Source organism: Lampetra planeri, chromosome 52 (assembly GCF_965212315.1).
Source record: "Lampetra planeri chromosome 52, kcLamPlan1.2.h2, whole genome shotgun sequence".
NCBI lineage: Eukaryota > Metazoa > Chordata > Hyperoartia > Petromyzontiformes > Petromyzontidae > Lampetra > Lampetra planeri.
This window is the reverse complement of record NC_136158.1, coordinates 1,411,273-1,435,748: the sequence shown is the minus strand read 5'-3', so window position 1 is coordinate 1,435,748 and position 24,476 is coordinate 1,411,273. Positions and strand designations below refer to the sequence as shown.

Here is a 24,476-nt window from a genome sequence, read left to right as displayed (position 1 = left end):
TTCGATTGCAACACAAGCAATCATCATCAGGTATAAATGAAATCGCAACAAAAATCTAACCAGAAAACTATAGACAGACATATAAGCAGACAGATATCACCAAGATATATATGTCTGTCTATAGTTTTCTGGTTAGATTTTTGTTGCTATTTCATTTATACCTGATGACGATTGCTTGTGTTTCAATCAAAACGTCGTATGCTATTATTTAATTTATTATTTTATCTTTATACGTGACTTTACCGAAAGAACCAAAGAGTAACTCCTGCAGTCGCGAAAGCTCCAAAATCAAGATTGGGCTGGAGAAAACCACGTCGAGACACCACCACCGTAGTAGTAGAAGTGGTCATAATAATAATAAGAACGATGATGAGGGCAATGGTGACGACGGGACGACGCGAGGGGGTTTGGGGAAGTTGGGGAAGGACCCCGGGACTCTCTTCCGCCTCCGTGTCTACTCCGCCTTGCGCTTGGCACCGGGGATCTTGGCCTGGACCCTGATGGGGGTGAGGGAAGGACAGAGCGATCCGAAGTGAGCGCCAACAACCGAGTTACGAGTGAAGCGCCGTGCGAGCCAGTGGGTCTCCGCGAGAGCCTTGCGTACCTACCTGGCACACCACATCGATCATACCTCTCCGCTATGGATGTGGCTACTTAGTCCCATGCCACCCGTATTCCAGTCAGCCAGCGACCCGGAAAATTCGGTGAGAAATTTAAGCCCAGATCTCTGACCGTCATGCCAGCAGGACTTCGCAAACACCACAGTCGGATTGGCAGGTCGTGTACGGTGACGCAACGTGTGGGTCCTCCGACCTCTTCAAACACATCTGGCCAGCGTGGAAGAGTAGGCCAAATACCCTCTCTCTAAAGGAAAGTATTCCGCCGGCGGTGGAGTGAGCAAGCATACTGCAGGGCCGTGCAATATCGCGATCCGCTTCCAACGTCGCGTAAAATTCCACGTCACAGTGCGGGGGTGCGAGAGAGTTTTTTTTTTTAAGTGTTTTGTGGCCGTTGGCTTACTTGGCGATGACGCCGTTGAGATTGCTGCGAGCCAGGGCCAGGTAGTGATCGATCTGCGTCTGCGGGGAGTGGGGGCGGCAAGGCAGGGAACACGGAACGCGCGGCAATGAGCGTTCAGCCATTCGGTGTCGCCGTCTTCCTCCTGCACAGCTCCACTGAGAGATCTGTGTGTGTGTGTGTGCACGCGTGTGGCTAAAGCACAGCAAGTTGGCACAGTAGGGGGCACAGATGGTGCATCAGCCAGTCATCTCGGTCATCTCAGTCAGTCGACCCGTGGCACCTGCTGGGTCTGCCCCGTGACCTCCTGCCAGCGGGCGTTCGACACTTCACGTGGCCTCAAGGTGCACATGGCCTGGCACAAGCGTCGTGGTGACGTCACTGCCACTTAGTGACGAATGGCGGTTGTTGTTGTATATATTACATTGTAGGGGAGCGGTTGTGTAACGGTAAGCACGCTGCGCTACGATTCCCGCTCACGGTCAACACCAGTGATGCTTACGTGCACCGGTCCTGGGCCTCCCCTAGGTCGACTCAGCCTCAAATTAGTACCTGGTGAGGTGTGTAAACATCGTCACTGGGGAGACAAAGGCTCCCGGGCGTGGTGTTGGCCACCCACCCGCGCGAGTGCAGTGCCGGCCTTCAAAGGTGCTCGCTAACAGCACTTGCCCCTACAGCCTGTTAAGGCTCTATGGGGGGATCTGTGTGTGTGTGCGTGCGTGCGTCACCTGATACTTCTCGTAAACGACGGGAGCTGTGAACAGGGTCAGGACACCTGCAGCGACACAAGGGGGAGCAAATAAACACTTGAACATCCACACGAAACGACAACAGGTGGCTCAAATGACTCGTCACGTGCGTGTCTTAACAAAAAAAAATAACTACTCTTTTTTTTAGCAGCAGACAAGTCCCACTGAGCTACACTTGTCAGAAGCAACCCGCTCACAAGTGATAGCTCCACAAAGTAGCTTATCACGCAGAAATATGTACCAGCCAAAAAGCGTGATGTTGATTCTAAATGTGGAGGGAAAACCCGGAGGACCCGGAGAGAGACACGCAAACGCCAAATATACAGCAGCAGAAGGCGTCAGGGTCGGGATCGAACCCACGACCTCCTGTATACCAGGCGAGGGAGTTAACATCTCCTAGCCACCGCAGCACCCAATGAGCGCTGAACTAGCAACATTAACGTCTCAGAAGCTCAGCAGGTTATTCGCCCGGCTAATGCTTGACCACGGTGTATACAGCAGGTGCCATAGCCTGCGGGGGCTACATTGTGGGCGTCCGAGGGCGGTGCAGAAAAATCCGCCGTTGTGCAATGCTATGGCTCCCAGCCCTCATCACCGACCCACACCGAGACCAGCGTGGTGACGTACGGGTAAAGGAGGATCCGCAAGACCCGCACGACATTTGGGATGACCTTCATTCAGCAGTGGAATGGCGACAGCTTCACGTGTACAGGTGAAACCATGCGGCAGTTACAGAGCCGGCAAGAGAAATTGCCGAACCCTGATAGAAATTAACAATATCCCACTGCTAAGTTTGTCCACATACCCAAGCTGTTACATTCCAAAAAAAATTTGGTTTTATGTTCAATCGTAAACCTCGTAAATCCACTGCTGTGTCGGTCACGGGGGTCGTTCGACCATACTTCACCACACTGGTCAGTGTGCGTTGGTGGAGGAGGCAAGGCAGGACCGGTTTCGGATATCACCCTTAAGCCTCCAATGTTAGCCATGGCCGGTGATCGAAAGCAACTCTGGTCATCCTCTCAGCGGCTTCTGGCTGACCATCGAACAAAGACGGTCACTGCGTCTCGCGCTTTCAGACGCGCTTCTGTGGCCGTCTGGAACGTTCTTCCTTCCGATATTAGGAAGCCACTGGAGCTACCCAATTTTACACCCAAATTGAAAACTCATTTTACTACAATGGGCTTTTTTGTGTTTCGTTTTCTGTCCTTCCCCCGATTAGCATGGTTGCCTAGGTACGGTGCAGAAGAAGTTCAACATACATACACTACAAAAACCAAGGATGCCGCACTCACCTAACAAAACAACATTTGAAAAGATTCACATTAAATCGGCAGCAATCTAGCACAGCCAATGGCTATAAATGCCACGGCACTTACTTAAATAGACCATCTGCTTTGGCTAAATTAAGGTGCGATGGGGCGAGATATCATTACGGTGGGGCGCGCCCGTGCGATATTTCCAAGTGCACGGAGGGAGATGCTCTGTTTACACTCCGCACACGGTTGGGCCTGGAGGCTGTCGGGCCTGCAGACTTGTCGCGTGCCCTTCCAGCGGTAGAGCGAGCGGTTCACAGGTCAACTTAACACGTAGGCTTTCGCGACCAATGTTATTCATAATCAACGTTTTTGGGTTTAGATCGCGTTATTTATAAATGTGTCGTAACCCTCCACCACCCGACACGGCCAATCAGTAAAAAAGTGTCACGTTGACAAAAGACAAATAGCAGTGAACTATTTGTCTTTTGTCAACGTGACACTTTTTTACTGATTGGCCGTGTCGGGTGGTGGAGGGTTACGACACATTTATAAATAACGTGATCTAAACCCAAAAACGTTGATTATGCACAGGTCAACTCCTTGTTAGGGGTTGACTCAGCCCATCGTCCCCCGTGGGATCGATTAAAATGAGCACGACTTTGCGGGGGAAATGGGAGTAACTCCACTTCCAAGACTGGCCACTGTGGAAGAATAGGCCAAGTATCCTCTAGCGAGCTTCTCTTGAGAGCTTGTCTAGAGCTCCCTTCGATAGCGGCGTAGCGAAAACTATTGTTGTAATGTACTTCTATGGCCCCACGTCCATGCTCTCAAGCTCCAGCTCACCGTTACACCACCCTGGCTCGAGTTAATGTGGGGCACTACGGTGGCTAGGAGATGTTCACTACCTCTCCTGGTGTACAGGAGGTCGTGGATTCGATCCCGACCCTGACGCCTGCTCTATATTTAGAGTTTGCGTGTTCTCCCCGTGGTTGCGTGGATTTTTCTCCAGGTCCCCCGGTTTTTCCCGCCACATTTTCAATAAAGATGTTTTTAGTGTATTTGGCTGCTGCTTTACAGTTCCTGGTGAAATAAAAACAATTGCTAAGTTCATAGTTTGACAGAATATTGGACAGACTGCGAGAGAAAACGTCCCACGGCGAGATGGCAATCGTACCGAGGATGAGAAGGGTGAGGCCGTTGAAGATCGCTCCGATGTAAGTGAGAAGCCACATGAGAACAGCGAACTGCACGCACGCGCACACAGATAAAGACAAAGATCCCCCATATAGCTTTAACAGACTGTAGGGGCAAGTGCTGTTAGCGAGCACCTATGAAGGCTGGAACGGTACACGAGGGGGTGGGTGGCCAGCACCACGCCCGACCGCCTTTGTCTCCCTAGTGGCAATGTTTACACACCGCACCAGGTACTCATTTGAGGCCGAGTCGACCTAGGGGAGGCCCTGGACCGGTTCAGATAATCGTCACTGGTGTTGGCCGTGAGCGGGAATCGAACTCGTGTCGCCGGGTTCATAGCGCAGCGCGCTAACCGCTACACTATCGCTCCCCACACACACACACACAGACAACGATCCCCATTTAGCCTCGGACTGTTTGGGGCAAATGCTGTTTGCGAGCACCTATGAAGGCAGGTACGATGCGCCAGGGGCTGGTGTTGCCAGCACCATGCCCAGCCACCATTGTTCCCCCAGTGCTGATGATTTATACACCACTTAAGGAAGTCGTTCAAAGCCGAGGCCTGATGAAGCTGGTTGTAATTACTGGCGAAACGTCGTACTCAGATTGTAAATGTTGTGGCCTGGCTCTCGAACACACCGGTTAGTGCTGTACTAGTGACGGATTGGCCACGTTCTGTTTACGTGGCAACCCTTACTAGTTGGCTGTGTCAGGTGGTGGCGGGTTTTAACGACACATCTATATATTTACACGATCTAATCCCAAAAAAACTATTACGAACAACAACTACAGCCGCCATTCGACCACTAAGCGGTGTTGACATCACCAGGGCTGTTTGTGCCAGGCCAGGTGCACTCCGAGGCCACGTGAAGTGCCAAAGGATCGCTGGCAGTAGGTCACGGGACAGACCCAGGCGCGATAGGTTGACTGACCGAGATGACTGGCGGATAAACCACCTGTGCTCCCCACTGTGCCACCTCACAGCGGTTTATCCGCCCGGCGCTCCGCTCGTTGTTGTGAATGTCGCCGATCTGCCCTCCGCTGTTGTTGGAAGGCGACTGTCCCCAACTGCCCAGCAGCGTCCTTCACAAGCCTCCTCCACAACTCCAAATCCTCCCATACTGCATCAGCTCCATCGCTTCTCTAACACATGCCTTTGCCATTTAGCCCCCTCTATCCGGCCAAGCAGAAGCTGTCTGGCATAGATATGCGAGCTACATGACCCAGCCAAGATATTAAATAGTGTAGGGGCCAGATGACATAACGATTGCACCCCAAGCACCACAACAACATCCGTCATTCGCCACTAAGTGATGCTGACGTCACCACAGCCGTTGTGCCAGGCTATGTGTGCCGTGCAGTGCCATGCCGTGCCGTGCCATACGGTGTGTTCTGCAGTGCGGTGTGACGTTTGGTGTGATGTGTGGTGTAGTGTGACGTGTGGACTAGTGCGGCGTGTGGTGTGACGTGCGGTGTGACGTGTGGACTAGTGTGACGTGTGGACTAATGTGGCGTGTAGTGTGACGTGTGGACTAGTGTGACGTGTGGACTAGTGTGGCGTCTAGTGCGGTGTGACGTGTGGTGTGACGTGCGGTGTAGTGTGACGTGTGGACTAGTGCGGCGTGTGGTGTGACGTGTGGTGTGACGTGTGGACTAGTGTGGCGTGTAGTGCGGTGTGACGTGTGGTGTAGTGTGACGTGTGGACTAGTGTGACGTGTGGTGTGACGTGCGGTGCGGTGTGGCACCTTGAGCGAGTCGACGAGGTCCTCCACCAGGAAGAGGCGCCGGAGCTCCCGCACGACCGCGTTGAAGCGCGCCAGAGCGATGTCCAGGTGCGTCTCTACGGTGGCCTGCGACACGCCCAGGTCGCACTCCAGACACGCCCTGCACGCACAGCAAAGACAAAGATCCCCCGTGTAGCCTTAGCGGACTGTTGGGGCAAGTGCTGTTAGCGAGCACCTATGAAGGCCGGCACGTCACACGAGGGGGTGGGTAGCCAACACCACGCCCGGCCGCCTTTGTCTCCCTAAGTGGCGATGTTTACGCATCACACCAGGTTCTCATTCGAGGCGTAGCCGACCTAGGGGAGGCCCAGGACCGGTTCAAATAATCATCACCGGCAATCGAACTCGGGTCGCCGGGTTCGTACCGCAGCGCGCTAGCCGCTACACTACCACTACCCCACACACACACACACAGGTAGGCAGCCCTGCACACACACTCACGTCCACAGACAAAGTTCCCTGGCATATTTCGATTTAAAGCTTTTGTGACTGCAGGGATTCATCTTCTTGGTTCCCTTTATTAATGATACCCCTATCCCCTCCCTTTGATGCTGCTAATCCTGCATAATGCACGGGCATGACTTTAAACCCCCCGCCCACCTCCTACGCATTTCACAAGTAGTACTAATCCCATATCTGCATTTCCCATAAATATGCTAAATTCCTCTTGATATGCAAATTATTTTGTCAAGGCGCTCTTCCCCCCTCCAACCCAGCTTAAATAGATGCTCCAAGCCTGGGGTTGTTTCATTCAGACGCTGTCTTCTCGACAGACCTGTTCTTCACCTGAGGACGGCTGCTTGCGTTGTGGCCGAAACGTCGTGAGAATTATTTTATGTTTTATTTTTATTATTTTATTATTTCCATTCTACGTGACTTTACCGAAAGAACCAAGAAGATGTGTCCCTGGCATAGCCCGTTGGGGGAAAGTTCTGTTAGCGAGCAGCTCTTGGACCGACCCTCACTGCTGTGCGTCACGCGGCCTCCACCGCTCACCGGAAGGGGTGGCCGCTGTCGCTCTTCTGCACGGCCTGCAGCACCGACTTGTAGACGCGGAAGCTGACGGTGACGGAGAGCACGGCGAGGCAGACGTAGCACGCGACGCTCACGACGCTGAACTGCGTGAGCGCCAGCAGCAGCACCGTGGTGGCGCCGAACACGCCGGCCGAGCTGCGCACGTCGCGCCAGTACACGAGCTCCACGGCTGTGCGGCGGGAAGAGCACGCAGGGAGAGGGGGGGGGTGGGGGGAGGAGGGGGGGAGAGGAGTGGGGGGAGAGGAGGGGGAGAGGAGGGGGGGGGGGAGAGGAGAGAGAGGAGTGGGGGGAGAGGAGGGGGGGATTGGAGGGGGAGAGGAGGGGGGGAGAGGAGGGGGGGAGAGGAGGGGGGGGGAGGACATCGGTGGAGATGACATCAATGTCAGTGACAGTGCCAATGTCATCGCCTGCAACAAAAAGTTTTGCAATGACAGATAGGGTCATGGGACGCGTGCCTGCGGTGCGATCGTTAGCACAATGGACCCTGCAGCAACCCAGCGATCGCCGGCTCCATTCTATCTCCAGGGGAGGCAGTTTTTAAACAACGGCGCAAGTTCCTTCAATCCCCACACTGCTGCCGCCTCTTGTCCAGCCAGCGGTCTATGAAGATGGGTACAGCGCAGGTCGCGTGCGGTTCTTGCGCACCGTGCGTAGCCAACCGTGCTAATCGGAGGTGCGGGGCAAGGAAAACAAACTGAACACAAAACGAGATTTTCAATCTGGGTGATGATTTAAATGTGCATAGCTCCAGTGGCTTCCCATAGAGACCCACAGAGACCCAGAGAGACCCACAGAGACCCAGAGAGACCCACAGAGACCCACAGAGACACACAGAGACCCACATAGACCCTAGACCCAGAGAGACTCACAGAGACCCACAGAGACCCACAGCGACCCACAGCGACCCACAGCGACCCACAGAGAACCACAGAGACCCACAGAGACCCACAGAGACCCACAGAGACCCACAGCGACCCACAGAGACCCACACCCACATGTATGTACGTTCAATGTCTTTCCCATCGTGCGTAGCCAACCGTGCTAATCAGAGGGGAAAGACAACAAACTAGACACAAAAAATAAATGAGTTTTAAATCTAAACCATTTAAAAGTGCAAATCTCCCAGCGGCTTCCTAACGTGGGAAGGAAGAGCGTTCCAGACGGCCGCGGAAGCGCGATGGCGGTCGACCATCTTTGTTCGACGGCTCCTTCACCGAAGGGGAGGGAGGAACGGCAAAAAACTTGGCGCAGTCTCTCCCGAAGGCCTCTCGCGGTGGCGAACGACAGACCTCGACGTTTGTCATTCGGCTCCCGAACACGTTTCCACAGCACGCGAGAACGGAATTGCACCAGCGACGTTGCCGCCACGGTGCCGATACACCTCCAGGCGCATGACCCACATTAAACGCTCGTTTATGTCCACGATTAAAACGCATCCCAATTTCGAAGGGAAATAATAAAATAATAAAAATATTAAACAATTAAATTCTCACGAAGTTTCGACTGCAACACAAGCAATCGTCATCAGGTGTGAAATCCACAGCAACTTTGTTCAAATTTTCTTGCTGTGGATTGCACACCTGATGATGATTGCTTGTGTTGCAGTCGAAACGTCGTGAGAATTTAATTGTTTCATATTTTTATTATTTTACTATTTCCCTTCTACGTGACTTTACCGAAAGAACCAAGAATGTAAAACTAAAACTGTGACCAGGTAAGACCCACAGAGCTACAAGACTGCTTCTCAGAAGCGACCTGGCCACTGATGATAGCTCAACGAAGTGGCTTGTCGCGTGGAAATACAACGGGGACCTCTTTAATCTTTGTGCACCTGTGTGCGCACGCATACACGCGTGTGCGCACGCATACACGCGTGTGCGCACGCATACACGCGTGTGCGCACGCATACACGAGTGTGCGCAGACAGTGCCCGGCCTGGTATGGCATGCCTGAACACGACGCTGGCGTCTCCCAGGAGTGTCACAAAGTCAGCGGAACATTCCCGTCCGTCAAGCGGGGAAAGGTTGAAGCCGCACGCGGCAGCACAACGTTCACTACGCGTATGCATCGTTGAACTTCTTTCGCACCGTACGTAGCCAACCGTGCTAATCGGAGGTGCCGAGACCAATCCACAGCGGGCAGATTTACCATGTGCTGTGGTGGTGAGATGTTAACTACCTCGCCTGGTGTACAGGAGGTCGTGGGTTCGATCCCGAGCCTGACGCCGCCTGCTGCTGTATATTTGGAGTTTGCGTGTTCTCTCTCACCATGGTCATGTCGATTTTTCTCCGGATCCTCCGGTTTTTCCCTCCGCATTTAGAATCAACATGCGTTTAGAGTATTCGGCTGCTATAAATGTACACATGATGATAAGCCACATCGTTGAAGAGGAGCATCGGCGCTCCGTTGTATGTCGATACGTAACACAGCACACACGCCGCGCTGTGCATTCATACTGGAAACCGGGAGCAGGTGGAGCGGTGTGGTGCAGTGGTTTGCGCACGTTGACGACGGACCCGGAGAACAGAGGTCGATTCCCATGCAAGGCTATCATCAGTGGCGAGTGATACCCAAACCGGTCCTGGACCTCTGCAATCCATCGGCGGGGATTGATGTGGGGCAAACAACGGACTTTCTACACTCCGACAAAGTCAAAACATCATTTTGTTTTAACGACGATGGGGGGTGGGGATTGTAAAAGCGATGGAGATCGTTAGGATACAGGTTCTACATTTGTTCCGATTTCTATTCGCTGAACTTTGTTTTATTGCTAACCGCTACACCACTGTACTACAAAGATCCCCCGCCGTATAGCCATAACGGATTGTAGGTGCAAGTGCTGTTCGCGAGCACCTATGCAGGACGGCACGGCACACGAGGGGGGTGACCAGCACCAGGCCCGTATACACAAGTCACGACACGCATTCACATATGCAACAACAACAACCGCCATTCGCCACTAAGTGGCGGTGACGTCACCACGACACTTGTGCCAGGCCATGTGCACCTTGAGGCCACGTGATGTGTCGAACGCCCGCTAGCAGGAGGTCACGGGGCAGACCCAGGTGCCACGGGTCGACTGACTAAGATGACCGAGATGACTGGCTGATGCACCACCTGTGCCCCCTACTGTCAACTTGCTGTGCTTTAGCCACCCGGCACTCCGCTCGTTATTGTGAGCGTCGCTCCTCCGCCCTCCGTTGTTGTTGGAGGGCGACTGCCTCCAACTGCCCAGTAGCGTCCTTCACGAGCCTCCTCCACTGAGGCCGATCTTGACACCGCTGGTACCAGTCATCGGCAAGTCCACTCAGCTCCACGTCCTCCTAGTACCACATCACTCCATCTCTTCTCTAGCCCGTGCCGTGCCCGTTTAGCCCCCTCGATCCGGCCGAACAAAAGCTGTTTAGGCATGCGGTGGCTGGGCATGCGGGCTACATATGCACACGCACGCACATATGCAATGCCATGTTTTCCTTTGCCATTGTTCTTCTTTTGTCATTTTTGGGGACCCAGGTCGCTCTAGCAAATGAGACTCCTACCCCCTCCCCTGGTCTCTTTGAATTCTCACCCTGTGGCTTTAACAAAATAAACTTGAAGCTTAGGCCGACACCCCCACCCCCCCTACCTCAACGAGTGAAACAAGGACATTGCAGAGCGGCGGAATATTTAACAAAAAACCCTGAACATTGGCACATCTTCCTCCCAGAGACCTTCCCACAGGGCAGATGGTTCACTCACGAGCCGCTGATCACGCCTGGGAGCCCAGTGCAAACATGATAATCATGTACCACGTCACAGCACGTCTGCAGACAAAGACAACAATCTCACCACCACCCGCACAGCCTTTGACAGACTGTTGGAGCAAGTGCTGTTAGCGAGCAACTATGAAGGCCGGCACGGCACACGAGGGGGTGGGTAGCAAGCACCACGCCGGGCCGCCTTTGTCTCCCCAGTGGCGATGTTTACACACCGCACTGGGTACTCATTTGAGGTTGAGTCGACCTAGGGGAGGCCTAGGGCCGGTTCAGATAATCGTCACTGGTGTTGGCCGTGAGTAGGAATCAAACCAGAGTCGCCGGCTCCGTACAGCGCAGCGCGCTAACCGCTACACTAACGCTCCATCTGCATACAGCAACAACCGCCATGGTGGGTGATGTCACCACGGCACTTGTGCCAGGCTATGTGCACTTTAAGGCCACGTGCAGTGTCGAACACCCACTTGCAGGAGGTCACGGGACAGACCCAGATGGCTGGCAGATGCACCAGCTGTGCCCCCTTATTGTGCCAACTTGCAGTGTTTTAGCCACCCAGCGTTCCGCTCGTTGTTGTGAGCGTCGCTCCTCTGCCCTCCGTTGTTGCTGGAGGGCATACCACGTGCAAACACAGGCACAAGCCTGCACAAGCACAGGCATTCACATTTCTTCACGAGAACACTTTACCCATTGTTATCTTTTTACAGCCATTTGTCAACCAATAAATGCTGTGTCAGACACTGGGGTTGTTTGACCATACCTCACCCCGCTGGTCAAGGAATGCCGGGGGGCGGGTGGGGGGGGGCAAGACAGGCTCGAGATAGCCATGGTCGGGAATTGAACTCAGGTGGCCGGGTTCAGAAACCTGGGAATTGAGAAAGGAAGACATGAAGGTTTTCATGTGTGGGTAATGGAGTGCAGCAATAGGGAAATCAGATGGATGGAGAGAATGAGACATGGGGAGGTCATCGAGCAATTGGCTAAAACTAAACATAAAGTTAATACTGGTAGGAACCTCCTGGTTCCACCAGCCCACAGGGGATTATTGTGTCCGTCCGTCGTGCAGTGAGGGGCTGGGTGGGGAGGGAGGGGAGGGGCTGGGTGGGGAGGGTGGGGGGGTGGGAGGGGTGGGGCTGGGTGGGGAGCGGCTGGTCACCCCGTGGTGCCCTTATAAAACTCAACGTTTAACCTACTCACGCCGGCTTCTGCCCGCCCTCACAGTCGGGCATATTTGCGGAATACACCACGCTGCCGTTGACCCTGGCCCTTGACCGAGCAACCCAACGTTCCTACCAGCTCCCTCCGCAGGAATGTGTTTTTTTATTTTACCAGGTAAGGCCCAATGAGCTATGCGGCTCTTTTTAAGATGCGACCTGGCCACAAATGATAGCTCAACGAAGTGGCTTATCACGTAGAAATGTACAGCAGCCGTACACTCTAAATGCACGATGTTGTTGATTATATATAAATGTGGAGGGAAAACCCGGAGAACCAGGAGAAACCCCAACGTGACCTACACAGAGAGAGACACGCAAACTCACAATATACAGCAGGCATCATGGTCGGGGACGATCCCACGGCCTCCTGTATACCAGGCGAGGTAGTTAACATCTCGCCAACTCAGCACAACCAAAACAAATTCAGAATAAAACCAAACGCTCCATCACTTGACCCCGACAGACCAAGTCCCGATCTCGCCTCAAGAGTCATCGTCCAAACCTCGGCACAAAATCCCAAAAATAACCCGTTCAAGTTGTACGATTTAAAGTCCGGCCTCTGATTTCCTGCGAGATTTGGGGATTCCCAGGAGTTTCGGTGGCGTGGGAATGTGCCCCGACGCGCACTCCACGCTCACAGCTGCTTCGCTGCTTCGAGAGAAACAGCGTGGGTGCACAATGTGCGTGCGTGCACGATGAATGTGTGTGTGTGCACGATGCATGTGTGTGTGTGTGCGTGCACGATGCATGTGTGTGTGTGTGCACGATGCATGTGTGTGTGTGTGCGTGCACGATGCATGTGTGTGTGTGTGTGCACGATGCATGTGTGTGTGTGCGTGCACGATGCATGTGTGTGTGTGTGCACGATGCATGTGTGTGTGTGCGTGCACGTGTGTGTGCGGAGCGGTAGCATAGCGGTTAGCACACAGCACGCCGAACCCGGCGACCCGAGTTCGATTCCCTCTCACCTCACTCTACTCCCCTCCACAAATTATCCTGCCTCTCCCCTCTCATCTCACTCTAATCCCCTCCACGCACTCTCCTGCCTCTCCCATCTCACCTCACTCCACTCCCCTCCACGCACTCCCCTGCCTCTCCCCTCTCATCTCACTCTACTCCCCTCCACGCACTCTCCTGCCTCTCCCCTCTCATCTCACTCTACTCCCCTCCACGCACTCTCCTGCCTCTCCCCTCTCATCTCACTCTACTCCCCTCCACGCACTCTCCTGCCTCTCATCTCACTCTACTCCCCTCCACGCACTCTCCTGCCTCTCATCTCACTCTACTCCCCTCCACGCACTCTCCTACCTCTCCCATCTCACTCTACTCCCCTCCACGCACTCTTCTGCCTCTCCCCTCTCATCTCACTCTACTCCCCTCCACGCACTCTCCTGCCTCTCCCCTCTCATCGCACTCTACTCCCCTCCACGCACTCTCCTGCCTCTCCCCTCTCATCTCACTCTACTCCCCTCCACGCACTCTCCTGCCTCTCATCTCACTCTACTCCCCTCCACGCACTCTCCTACCTCTCCCATCTCACTCTACTCCCCTCCACGCACTCTTCTGCCTCTCCCCTCTCATCTCACTCTACTCCCCTCCACGCACTCTCCTGCCTCTCCCCTCTCATCTCACTCTACTCCCCTCCACGCACTCTCCTGCCTCTCCCCTCCCATCTCACTCCACTCCCCTCCACGCACTCTCTACTATACAGACTATAATGCCCTCTGTCAAAATCCTCAAGTCAACCTTCACTCAATGTGGGAGGTCATTCTCTCTCCCGCTAAGCCACATGGCCATTCAATGATTTATAAACCCAGCGTTGGTGACGCGGTGGCGCAGTGGTTAGCGCAGTGCTCTGCGAACCCGGCGGACCGAGTTCCATACCCGGCCACGGCCACCAACATCAGTGGCGGGGCAGATCTGAAACCGGTCCAGAGGTCACCAACAACCCATGGTGAAGTATGGTCAAACAACCCCGACGATCAACACAGCCAGGAGAGAGTGGATTTACAAAGAGCTGTACATCATACTGTGTGCGCACGAGTGAGCATGAGTGAGTATGCTCATGCACCGCGCGTAGGAATGCGCGTAGCAGCAGTGCTTGCAAGCGTCGGTCGTGTTGTGTGTCGACACCACTTTAGATAGTGTTCGAGTGGCGAGTGGTGGTGCAGTGGTTAGGCACCGAGCGACGAGCCCGACGTTCCGGCCTCGCTTCCCGCGCAAGGCCGGCCTCCGATTAGCACGGTTGGCTACGTACGGTGCGAAAGAAGTTAAACGTACACACATACAACAGCGGTGACCCTACCCGTACCCGGCCGGGTACGGGTAGGGTACGGGTACGGCCGGGTTCGGGTACCCGTTTGCGACCCTGGTGCGGCCGGGTACGGGTAAGGAATCAAAACCCGTTTGCGACCTCTGCTTTGTAGTATATTCGCGGTGGGAGTGTGGAGGGTGCGCGCGTGTGCGCGCTAAGTGCGCGCTAAGTGCGCGTGTTTGCATGAGAGAATCTGCACAAGGGCGCGAGTGTGCTCGTGTAAGTACGTGTCGTGTGTAGCTGGTTCATGGTTATGATTGTGTGTGCGTGTGTGTGTCCGTGGGTGGTGTGTGTGTGTCCGTCCGTGGGTGGTGGGTGGTGGTGTGGTGTGCATGGGAAGCGGTCGTGTACGGCTACGAGCCTGGTGACCCGAGTTCGATTCCCGCTCACGGTCAATACCAGTGACAATTATCTGAACCGGTCATGGGCCTCCCCTAGGTCGACTCAGCCTCAAATGAACATCGCCAGTGGGGGAGACAAAGGCGGTCGGGCGTGGTGCTGGCCACCCACCCCCTTGTGTGTTGTGCCCGCCTTAATAGACGCTCGCTAACAGCACCTGCCCCAAATGTCTGTTTAGACCCTACAGGGGATCTTTGTCTTAGTAACTATGTATATGCGTAAAATGTATTTGTCTTGTATGAACAGGTGTGTGTGTGTGTTGTGTGTGCTGACCAACACCACCCACCCCCCATCATGGTGCGCTGTGCTAGCCTTCACAGGTGCTCACAGATTATAAAGCGCGCGTGTGTAATTACGTGTGTGTGAGTAATGGTTGGGTATATGGGTGAAAGGGCGAATGAAGCGAGTGGTGAAAGTGGGATGTGTGTCTGTGTGTGTGTCTGGGGAGCGGTAGTGTAGTGGTCAGCGCGCTGCGCTACGAACCCGGCGTCCCGAGTTCGATTCCCGCTCACGGCCAACACCGGTGACGATTGTCTGAACCGGTCCTGGGCCTCCCCTAGGTAGACTCAGCCTCAAATTAGTACCTGGTGCGGCGTGTAGTAAACATCGGCACTAGGGAGACAAAGGCGGCCGGGCGTGGTGCTGACCACCCACCCCCTCGTGTGCAGTGCCGGCCTTCAGAGGTGCTCGCAAACAGCACTTGCCCCAAAAGTCTGTTAAAGGCTATACGGGGGATCTTTGTCTTTATCTGGCTATGCTGAGGTTAGCAGCTCAGAGTGAGTGTGTGTGGGCGGTGCAAGTGATAATTGTAATCCAGCATGAGTACGTCCGCCCACAATGCTCCCAATCTCATCAGATCTTGGAAGCTAAGCAGGTTAAGAGCCTGCTCAGTGTGATTGGATGGGCGACAGTTAAACAGTTGTCATGGTTGTCATGGTTGTAATGGTTAGCGCTACGCTGCGCTCGTACGAGAACCGCCGACCCGAGTTCGATCCCCGATCCTGGGAATCCCCTAGGCCGACTCGGCCTCAAATAAGTGCCCGGTGTGTAAACATCGCCTGTGGGGAGACAAAAGCGGCCGGGCGTGGTGTTTAAAAATATAGTTTTTATGATAGAATATAGTGTTGTCATCAGTATGACATAAGTATACCAAGTTTGCAGTCGATACCACATTGGAAAGTGGGTTAAAATTTAGTTACAAGATTTGAGGATACAACAACGACAACAAATAAAACACAGCAACTTGGCAACAGAGTGAGTTAAATGAAAGTGTGTAATACAAATACATACTTCGGTGGTGGACGGGCTGCGGTCACGTGTTCGCGTACGCGCGAACCAACGCAAATCGCTTAACATGCACCAGTTATAAACACCTAATTTGAGATGTCAATGACAACAACTCCCACCACGTGACCCGCATTTAAAAAGGGGTAAACGACCACAATTTGCGAGACCCGAAGCTGAAAACACACACCCGAGCGTTATTTAAAAAACAAAACACAGCAGCAGCTTGGCAGGTAGGTACACATTCATGAGCTGAATCGGACGACGCCACGTGCCCTGGTGCTGATGGTCTCATTAGCAGCAGTTTCACTTTAACAACTCTGGCACCCCCCCCTCTCTCAGCCAGCCTACATAACAAAGGCTCAGTCCTTTGTTATGTAGACTAGCCGTAGTCTTAAGCCGCACCAACCTTACCATAATAATAAAAAGGGGGCCTGTCATGGTTCATCCCCCCCCCTCAACCAGTATATATACGGGGTAGTATCTCTTGGAATCTCTCATTTACTTGATACAGCTATCGTGCTGTGACGGTTCCACCTGAAGACGGAAGCTTGTGTTGCCTCCGAAAAGTCGTGATTTGTATTTTATTTTACTTTTATTAATTTTAATTTTTTACCTACGTGACTTTACCTAAAAAAACCTAAGAATATGAATCCTTGCAGTCACGAAAGCTTCAAATATAGAATCACCACCAACTCTCAGACGAACCCCCCTTGCCCAAGCACCGCGGAAGGACAGTGCTCTTCAACTGCAAGGCCCCGCGGGGCCCCCGGTGGCCTTTAGCGAGGCCCCTTTGACGTGCGGCCTTCCCTCGTCAATACACAAATGGTGAAAACAGACCCCCCTCCCCCTCATCATCATCATCATCGTCGTGCCACTGTCCAAACCCCAATGTTGTTTCAAATGTGTGGCGGAACTCACAACCCACGATGTCTTATCAAGGGTGGCACACAGTCGGGTTTTTTACAATCGGGTTTTATTGTCTTTTTATATTAAACCGGATCATCTGAGATTGGGAGAAATCCGGTTTAATTGGCTCTAATTGCAGAACCGCACTTTGCCAACTTCTCAACGATGGGCTTCATCCATTCCAAGCGAAGGAACTCACTGGCGCCCACGATTGTGGAGGAGAAGCTCGTGTTCATCAAGACCAACCTGCCCGCCGCATTCTACGACTACCCCGTGCCCGACGGCCCCGAGTACGATAGCAGCACCGACGAGGAAGCAGCCTAAGCCTTGGATCAGAGTTTCGTATTCATTAAACCAGGTTTTAATTCCCCGAAATCGGGTTTAATTGTATTAAAGAAAAAACCCGATGCCTGCCGCTGGGAAAATCGGGTTTTTTCCACCCATGTGTCTTATCAACAAAAGCGCCCCCACATCTCTGAAATTTGGTGAAGAATGCTGCTGTAAAATAAACCCGGCGGGTCAAAGCAATGTCCAGGCTCCAATGAGCATTGGGCTCAAATTCCACTGCTCACAGCCCTGAGCCATAGGTAGAAATTCCACATTCCTATGGCGAGGGGGGAGAGTATTATTATCAAAAGACAACCACTGATAACTTCCCCTGCCTAGTGGTACTGTACTCACGTTATCGACCCCCGCAAGGATGATGGGCTGAGTGAAAGCTCCCCCCCCCCATGTTGCCGTCTCCTGGCCACCTCGCAGCCCACAAAACATCAACCCCACAACACCTTCCATCCCCAAGCAGTGCGATTTCAACGCCAATGATGCTCGGAGAGCTGAGTGGAGTTCAAAAGAACTCCAAAAAAACACCACCTTGTTGTGAAAGACCCCACGCAGAAGCTCATGGTCCACCCTAAACCGCATCCGCCGCACGAACCATATAGCAGTTGATGCGGATGATACCTGACGCACAAGTGGAGAAATTAAGAACTCTCCAGTAGCAGCGGTGTGCGACTGGCCATCCAGAACACGACGTGTAACGACGCAATGCCCCGTGCCACAAATACGAAGAAGACATCACAATGATGATACTCCGCTGCTCCTTACGCGGTTGTCTGGCCTGGCCGCCTGAATGTAAAATTAGTCGTTGCTCTGCATCTACATCAGCCGTACGAAAGAAGCAGCAGACCGCCGTACTTACCCTGGCAGTGTAAATTCAGTATCTCTTATCGACCGGGGGGTGGGGGGGGGGGGACACATTTATCGACTCCGGGGGGATGAGAAATGGAAAGTGCAATCCCAGGGACAGAGCGAGAGCTGGGAATCTCCGGCTACTTAGCCGATCGATGCTCGCAATTGATTACACGACTCAAATCGGATATTTGGGGCAGACAAAAAGCGACCTCGCCCCTGTTCCCAAGCGTGCCGCTGGACGGGAGGTGACGGGAGGAAGCTCGGTGACGTCACCCGCACGCACCGTGATGATGATGATGAGAGACACGCAACTCAAAATATACAGCAGCAGGCATCAGAGTCGGGGTTGAAGCCACGACCTCCTGTACACCAGGCAAGGTAGTTAACATATCACCACTGCGGTACCAGTTTTCTGGTGGTACAAGGCCCAAACCCAGTACCTCCCTATCTCACATCACCTCATCACCTCCACCACATCACTGCCCCACGTAACCTCCTCCCTCCCCTTGCCTCAATTTCAAATGATATACAATCGATGTATCAATACCACGTGAATACACAATCCAATTGCTCACCTCCAGGACCAGATAGGCGGATTGACGACCCAGAAGGCGATGTATTAGGTGCAGCGATGGGAGATCGCATGTTTAGTCCTTGTAATCGCGCAATTTATAACGTGTGCAGTAAATCGCGGACACTAATGAGAGTGACTCTGCCGCGGCGTGGAGCAAATATGAAATTTATGGTGAGCCAGCCCCTAAGAGTGAAACCAATCAACCTCGGAACGATAATATTTAAGGGCGCAAAATTGTTATAATTATCAGCCGTAGACTCGACTATCATCGTGTCAAATGTCAGTTTCCTCGCCCTTCTAGAACATCACTAGAATGTACATCAGGCTGTCGTGCCTGTCTGTATCGTACGTACGAGACAATATTAAGCACTTCATATGCTCGTAAAAAAACACACAAAATACTCAACACCGCGCGTACGTTTATGAACAAACACACAAAACCTATACGTAACCATGGCAACATATCGCCAGGTGGAACACACAATATCAACGTCATGAGAACCACAAGTATCCGCACGCTAACACGCCATCAAATGACGTAGCACATCACGCAATATTCCAAAGCGTACAGAAACACAAAGATGATCACGTAATCCACAACACACTCAAGATATTACTGGTAGGAACCACCTGCTTCCATCAGCCCACAGGGGATTATTGTGTCCGTCCGTCGTGCATCCAAAAATGGGAGGGGTGGGGCTGGGTGGGGAGGGTGGGGCTGGGTGGGTGGTAGGAGGGGCTGGTCACCCCGTGGTGGCCTTATTAAACTCAACGTTTAACCTACTCACGCCGGCTTGTGCCCGCCCTCTCAGTCGGCCAAATTTTGCGGAATACACCACGCCGCCGTTGATCCTGGACATTGACCGAGCAACCCAACGTTCCTACCAGCTCCCTCCGCAGGAATGTGTTACACAACGCCATGCACAAACACACACGCCAAGCGCGCACAGACTGCATGTCAGAGACAATGCTATACACATTACACACACACCCCACACATTACACACACACCCCACACATTACACACACACCCCACACATTACACACACACCCCACACATTACACACACACCCCACACACACCCCACACATTACACACACACCCCACACATTACACACACACCACACACACACCACACACACCACACACACACCACACACACACCACACACACCCCACACCACACACACACACACCCCACACATTACACACACACCCCACACACCCCACACACACCACACACACACATTACACACACACACCACACACAGCACACACATTACACACACACACCACACACAGCACACACACACCACACACAGCACACACACACCACACACACCACACACAGCACACACACACCACACACACACCCCACACACATTACACACACACCCCCACACACATTACACACACACACCCACACCACACACACTATACACACACCACACACACACCACACATGGCTGTCAACCCGTACGGTCTACCCCGTACAGGGGAATTGAGTTTCCAGGTCCATACGGCGTACAGCCGTTTCAATACGGGCAAAACAAACATATTGTGTCTATTTGTTTGTGTTTCTCCCTTGTGATGGGAACTTTGTAGGATGAACGTTGAGATGTACAAGGGGCCACGGGGTGACCAATAGGGTCTGAGTTGGTCTGTAACAAGGTAGGGGGCACTGATAAGGGGTTGACAGGGACGCGCACACACACAGCTCCAGGTGATAATGTAATACAAACGGATGATTACCACAACGCCAACACAGAAGGACCCACACGACTGCACTCATCGATTTGCACGCCACAAGGCACAAAAGATGATATCACCCACAACTTCAAACCCAGAATAAATCATGCACACAAAGCAAAGGAGAATATGGTATATAAAATTATTGTGCAAAAAACTAATCTGGATGACATACACACACAATTGCAAACACATAAAAACAGGTAACAATGGAAAGGCACAAGCCAAAGGAAAACATGACGTCACACATTTTTGCAATCGTCCCAAATAATTAACATCATCAACACACACGCCACACACACACACGAGGATGATTTCAACAGTCCACAGCTTATAGATACGAAAAGCACAACCCTAAATACACAACACACGCACTGTAAAAACATTACGTGACAGCTCCGGCTGATACATAAAACACACAACAGCAGCGTGATTACATTTCACACAAAGCACTACTCAGACACAAACCCGTCCTGCAGACAGACATACACAACCCATGCTACACACACAGACACACACACACACACAGACATACACAACCCATGCTACACACACAGACACACACATACACCCCATGCCGCACCCACAGACACACACAGACACACACACCCCATGCTACACACACAGACACACACACCCCATGCCGCACCCACAGACACACACAGACACACACACCCCATGCTACACACACAGACACACACACCCCATGCCGCACCCACAGACACACACACAGACACACACACACACAGACACACACACAGACACACACACAGACACACACACCATGACATACACACACCCTGCTACACACACAGACACACACACACCATGACACACACACACACAACCCATGCTACACACACAGACACACACATACACCCCATGCCGCACCCACAGACACACACACAGACACACACACACCCCCATGCTACACACACAGACACACACACCATGCTACACACACAGACACACACATACACCCCATGCCGCACCCACAGACACACACAGACACACACACCCCATGCCGCACCCACAGACACACACACAGACACACACACAGACACACACACACCATGACATACACACACCCTGCTACACACACAGACACACACACCATGACACACACACACCCTGCTACACACACAGACACACACACTCCATGCTGCACACACAGACACACACACACCCCCATGCTACACACACAGACACACACACACCATGCTACACACACAGACACACCCATGTCGCACCCACAGACACACACACAGACACACACACCTTGCTACACACACAGACACGCACACAGACGCACACACACACCCTGCTACACACACAGACACACACACACCCCATGCCGCACCCAGACACACACACTCCCCATGCTACACACACAGCCACACACACACCCCATGCCGCACCCAGACACACACACACAGACACACACACACCATGCTACACACACTGACACACACACACCCCATGCTACACACACACACCCCATGCTGCACACACAGACACACACAACCCATGCTACACACACACACCCCATGCTGCACACACAGACACACACAACCCATGCTACACACACACACAGACACACACCCCATGCTGCACACACAGCCACACACACAGACACACACACCCCATGCCGCACCCACAGACACACACACAGACACACACACCCCATGCTACACACACAGACACACACCCCATGCCGCACCCACAGACACACACACCCCCCATGCTACACACACAGACACACACCCCATGCCGCACCCACAGACACACACACCCCCCATGCTACAGACACACAGACACACACACCCCCCATGCTACACACACAGACACACACACACACCCCATGCTACACACACAGACACACACACACACCCCATGCTACACACACAGACACACACACACACACACCCCATGCTACACACACAGACACACACACACACCCCATGCTACACACACAGACACACACACACCCCATGCTACACACACACCCCCATGCCGCCCCCACAGACACACGCAACCCCAATTGACACTAACACAACGAAATCAAACACACAACGCAGGCAACACGACATCACAGAAGCACACAACGCAAAGCAACCTGCAGAAGGACGTACGCCCCAAGCTTTTTACGCACAAACACACACCTACCGGACGATACACACGTGAACACGTACACACACACACGTGAACACGTACACACACACGTGAACACGTAGCCACACACACACATGACGAGGCATAAACAATATATATATCAATCCCACACAACCATCAACATCACAAATATTGCGCGCACACACAGGAATTTGCATACAACGCCCCACGCTTCGTGCACACAAATACAAACATACAAAGACAAAGATCCCCCCTATAGCCTGCACAGACTGTTTGGGGCAAGTGCTGTTAGCGAGTAGCAGCGCCTTTGAAGGGCGGCAACCGTGGGGTGGCCAAAACCACGCCCGGCCGCCTTTGTCTCCCCCAGTGGCGATGCTTTTACGCACAACACCAGGTTCTCATTTGAGGCCGAGTCGACCTAGGGGAGGCCCGGCCGTGGGCGCTACAATTTGCAAACACACCATGCTGGTGGCACACACACACAAATACAAACCCCCCTTAAACACACACGCACACACAAACTATGACGAGAGACAATCTAAATCACACACACACACCGACACACACAATAGCATTGTTACCAACAAAACAATGGACCGTACAAGACCACAGCGATCTGCCAATATAGAAACAAAGACGAAAATCGTCCCCGTTACGGTCCTGTTTTTTTTGACAGATTGTAACAACCTTATACGCGTCGGAGCTAACACAAACACAGACGCCAACAACAGCAACAATCACGGAACGATTTAAAGGAATCATCTGGTGACAGCGATTATGCTGCTGCTGCTGCATTGGCAGTTGTGTACCAGCACAAACAACAACAACAACTCAACGCGTTAGTCAAGCACAACATCGGTTGCCTTAAAAGGAGAAAACAAGATTTAAAAAAACAGGCGACGTTTTGGGCGAATGACCTTCGTCACGGCACAAACACACACAGAGAGAGAGAAACCTATGAGCCGTGGAGGGCTGTCGCCCGAAACGTCGCCTCCTAGATATTTTATTCATTTCTCTCCTTTTAAGGTCACGGGTGTTATCGCTGAACCATCACGACGACGACGATGATGTTGTTGGTGGTGGTGGCATTGAAAGACAACAACAACAATAACAACGAGGATTATGTTGGTGGTGGCATTGCAAGACAACAACAATAACAACGATAACAACGACGATGATGTTGGTGGTGTTGGTGGTGGTGGCATTGAAAAACAACAACAATAACAACGGCGATGACGTACCACGGCCCTTCAATCCACACCACTGCTTCTTCTCCATTGTGGCTCGGGTGACCAGACGATGGGAAAACAAAAAAAACGAGAACCGAGTAGCGCCCTAATAAAGGCTTTGCCCAACCAGCAGACAAAAGGCGTTGCTATTATATATATGCGCGTGTGTGCGTGCGTGAAAGTCACAAGCGTCTGCAGCTGTTAAGAGTAGCAGCAACAGCAGCGGGCAAGCAGCAGTGGGCAGGCGAAGCTGGAACAGCGCGACAGAGCGAGAGAAGCCGAGGATGATGCTGCTGCTGATGATGCTGCTGTGAATGTGCGACCGAACAGTCCGTGTGTGTCGTCGCACGCCACCGCCGCTGGCTCCACGCTGCTAATGACGCCCGAAAAGCGTGGGGGGGGAGTGGGAAGGAGAGTGTGGGCGGAGGGAGGAGAGAGAGAGAGAGCTTTGGAGCGTTTAAAGCAGAGGAAGAACGGTGGTGGGGAGGCAGGGCTGGCCCAGCAAGGGAGAGCTGGGTAGGTGGGGGGGAGAAGTGGGAGGGGAGAGAAGGGACGAGAGAGGGAGGGAGGGGAGGGAGAATGAGTGGTTGAATTGTGAGAGGGGTGGGTTGGGAGAGAGGATGGGTGAGAGAGAGGGTGGGTGGGTGGGAGAGAGAGGGTGGGTGAAAGAGAGGGTGGGTGAGAGAGA

The 24,476-nt window shown here is 52.9% G+C and overlaps 1 protein-coding gene across 1 annotated transcript; it reads right to left on the bottom strand.

The window, feature by feature from the left end:
• Positions 1 to 300: 300 nt before the first annotated feature.
• On the bottom strand, positions 301 to 24,156 carry LOC144734585 (reticulon-1-A-like). Its single transcript, XM_078616836.1, has 7 exons — positions 23,801 to 24,156; positions 7,000 to 7,207; positions 5,965 to 6,103; positions 4,200 to 4,269; positions 1,746 to 1,792; positions 1,021 to 1,079; positions 301 to 497 (listed from the first exon to the last, which is right to left on the bottom strand). The coding sequence occupies exons 1-7, from the start codon at positions 23,835 to 23,837 to the stop codon at positions 455 to 457; spliced, it is 603 nt and encodes a 200-aa protein (XP_078472962.1). The 5' UTR covers positions 23,838 to 24,156; the 3' UTR covers positions 301 to 454.
• Positions 24,157 to 24,476: the final 320 nt, after the last annotated feature.

Coding starts and splice junctions, on each gene's coding strand:
- LOC144734585 (XM_078616836.1), bottom strand. CDS start 23,837: ATGGAGAAGAAGCAGTGGTGTGGATTGAAGGGCCGTG. Junction 1,080..1,745: donor TCGTTTACGAGAAGTATCAG/GTGACGCACGCA, acceptor CACTCCCCGCAG/ACGCAGATCGATCACTACCT. Junction 498..1,020: donor CTCAACGGCGTCATCGCCAA/GTAAGCCAACGG, acceptor CACCCCCATCAG/GGTCCAGGCCAAGATCCCCG.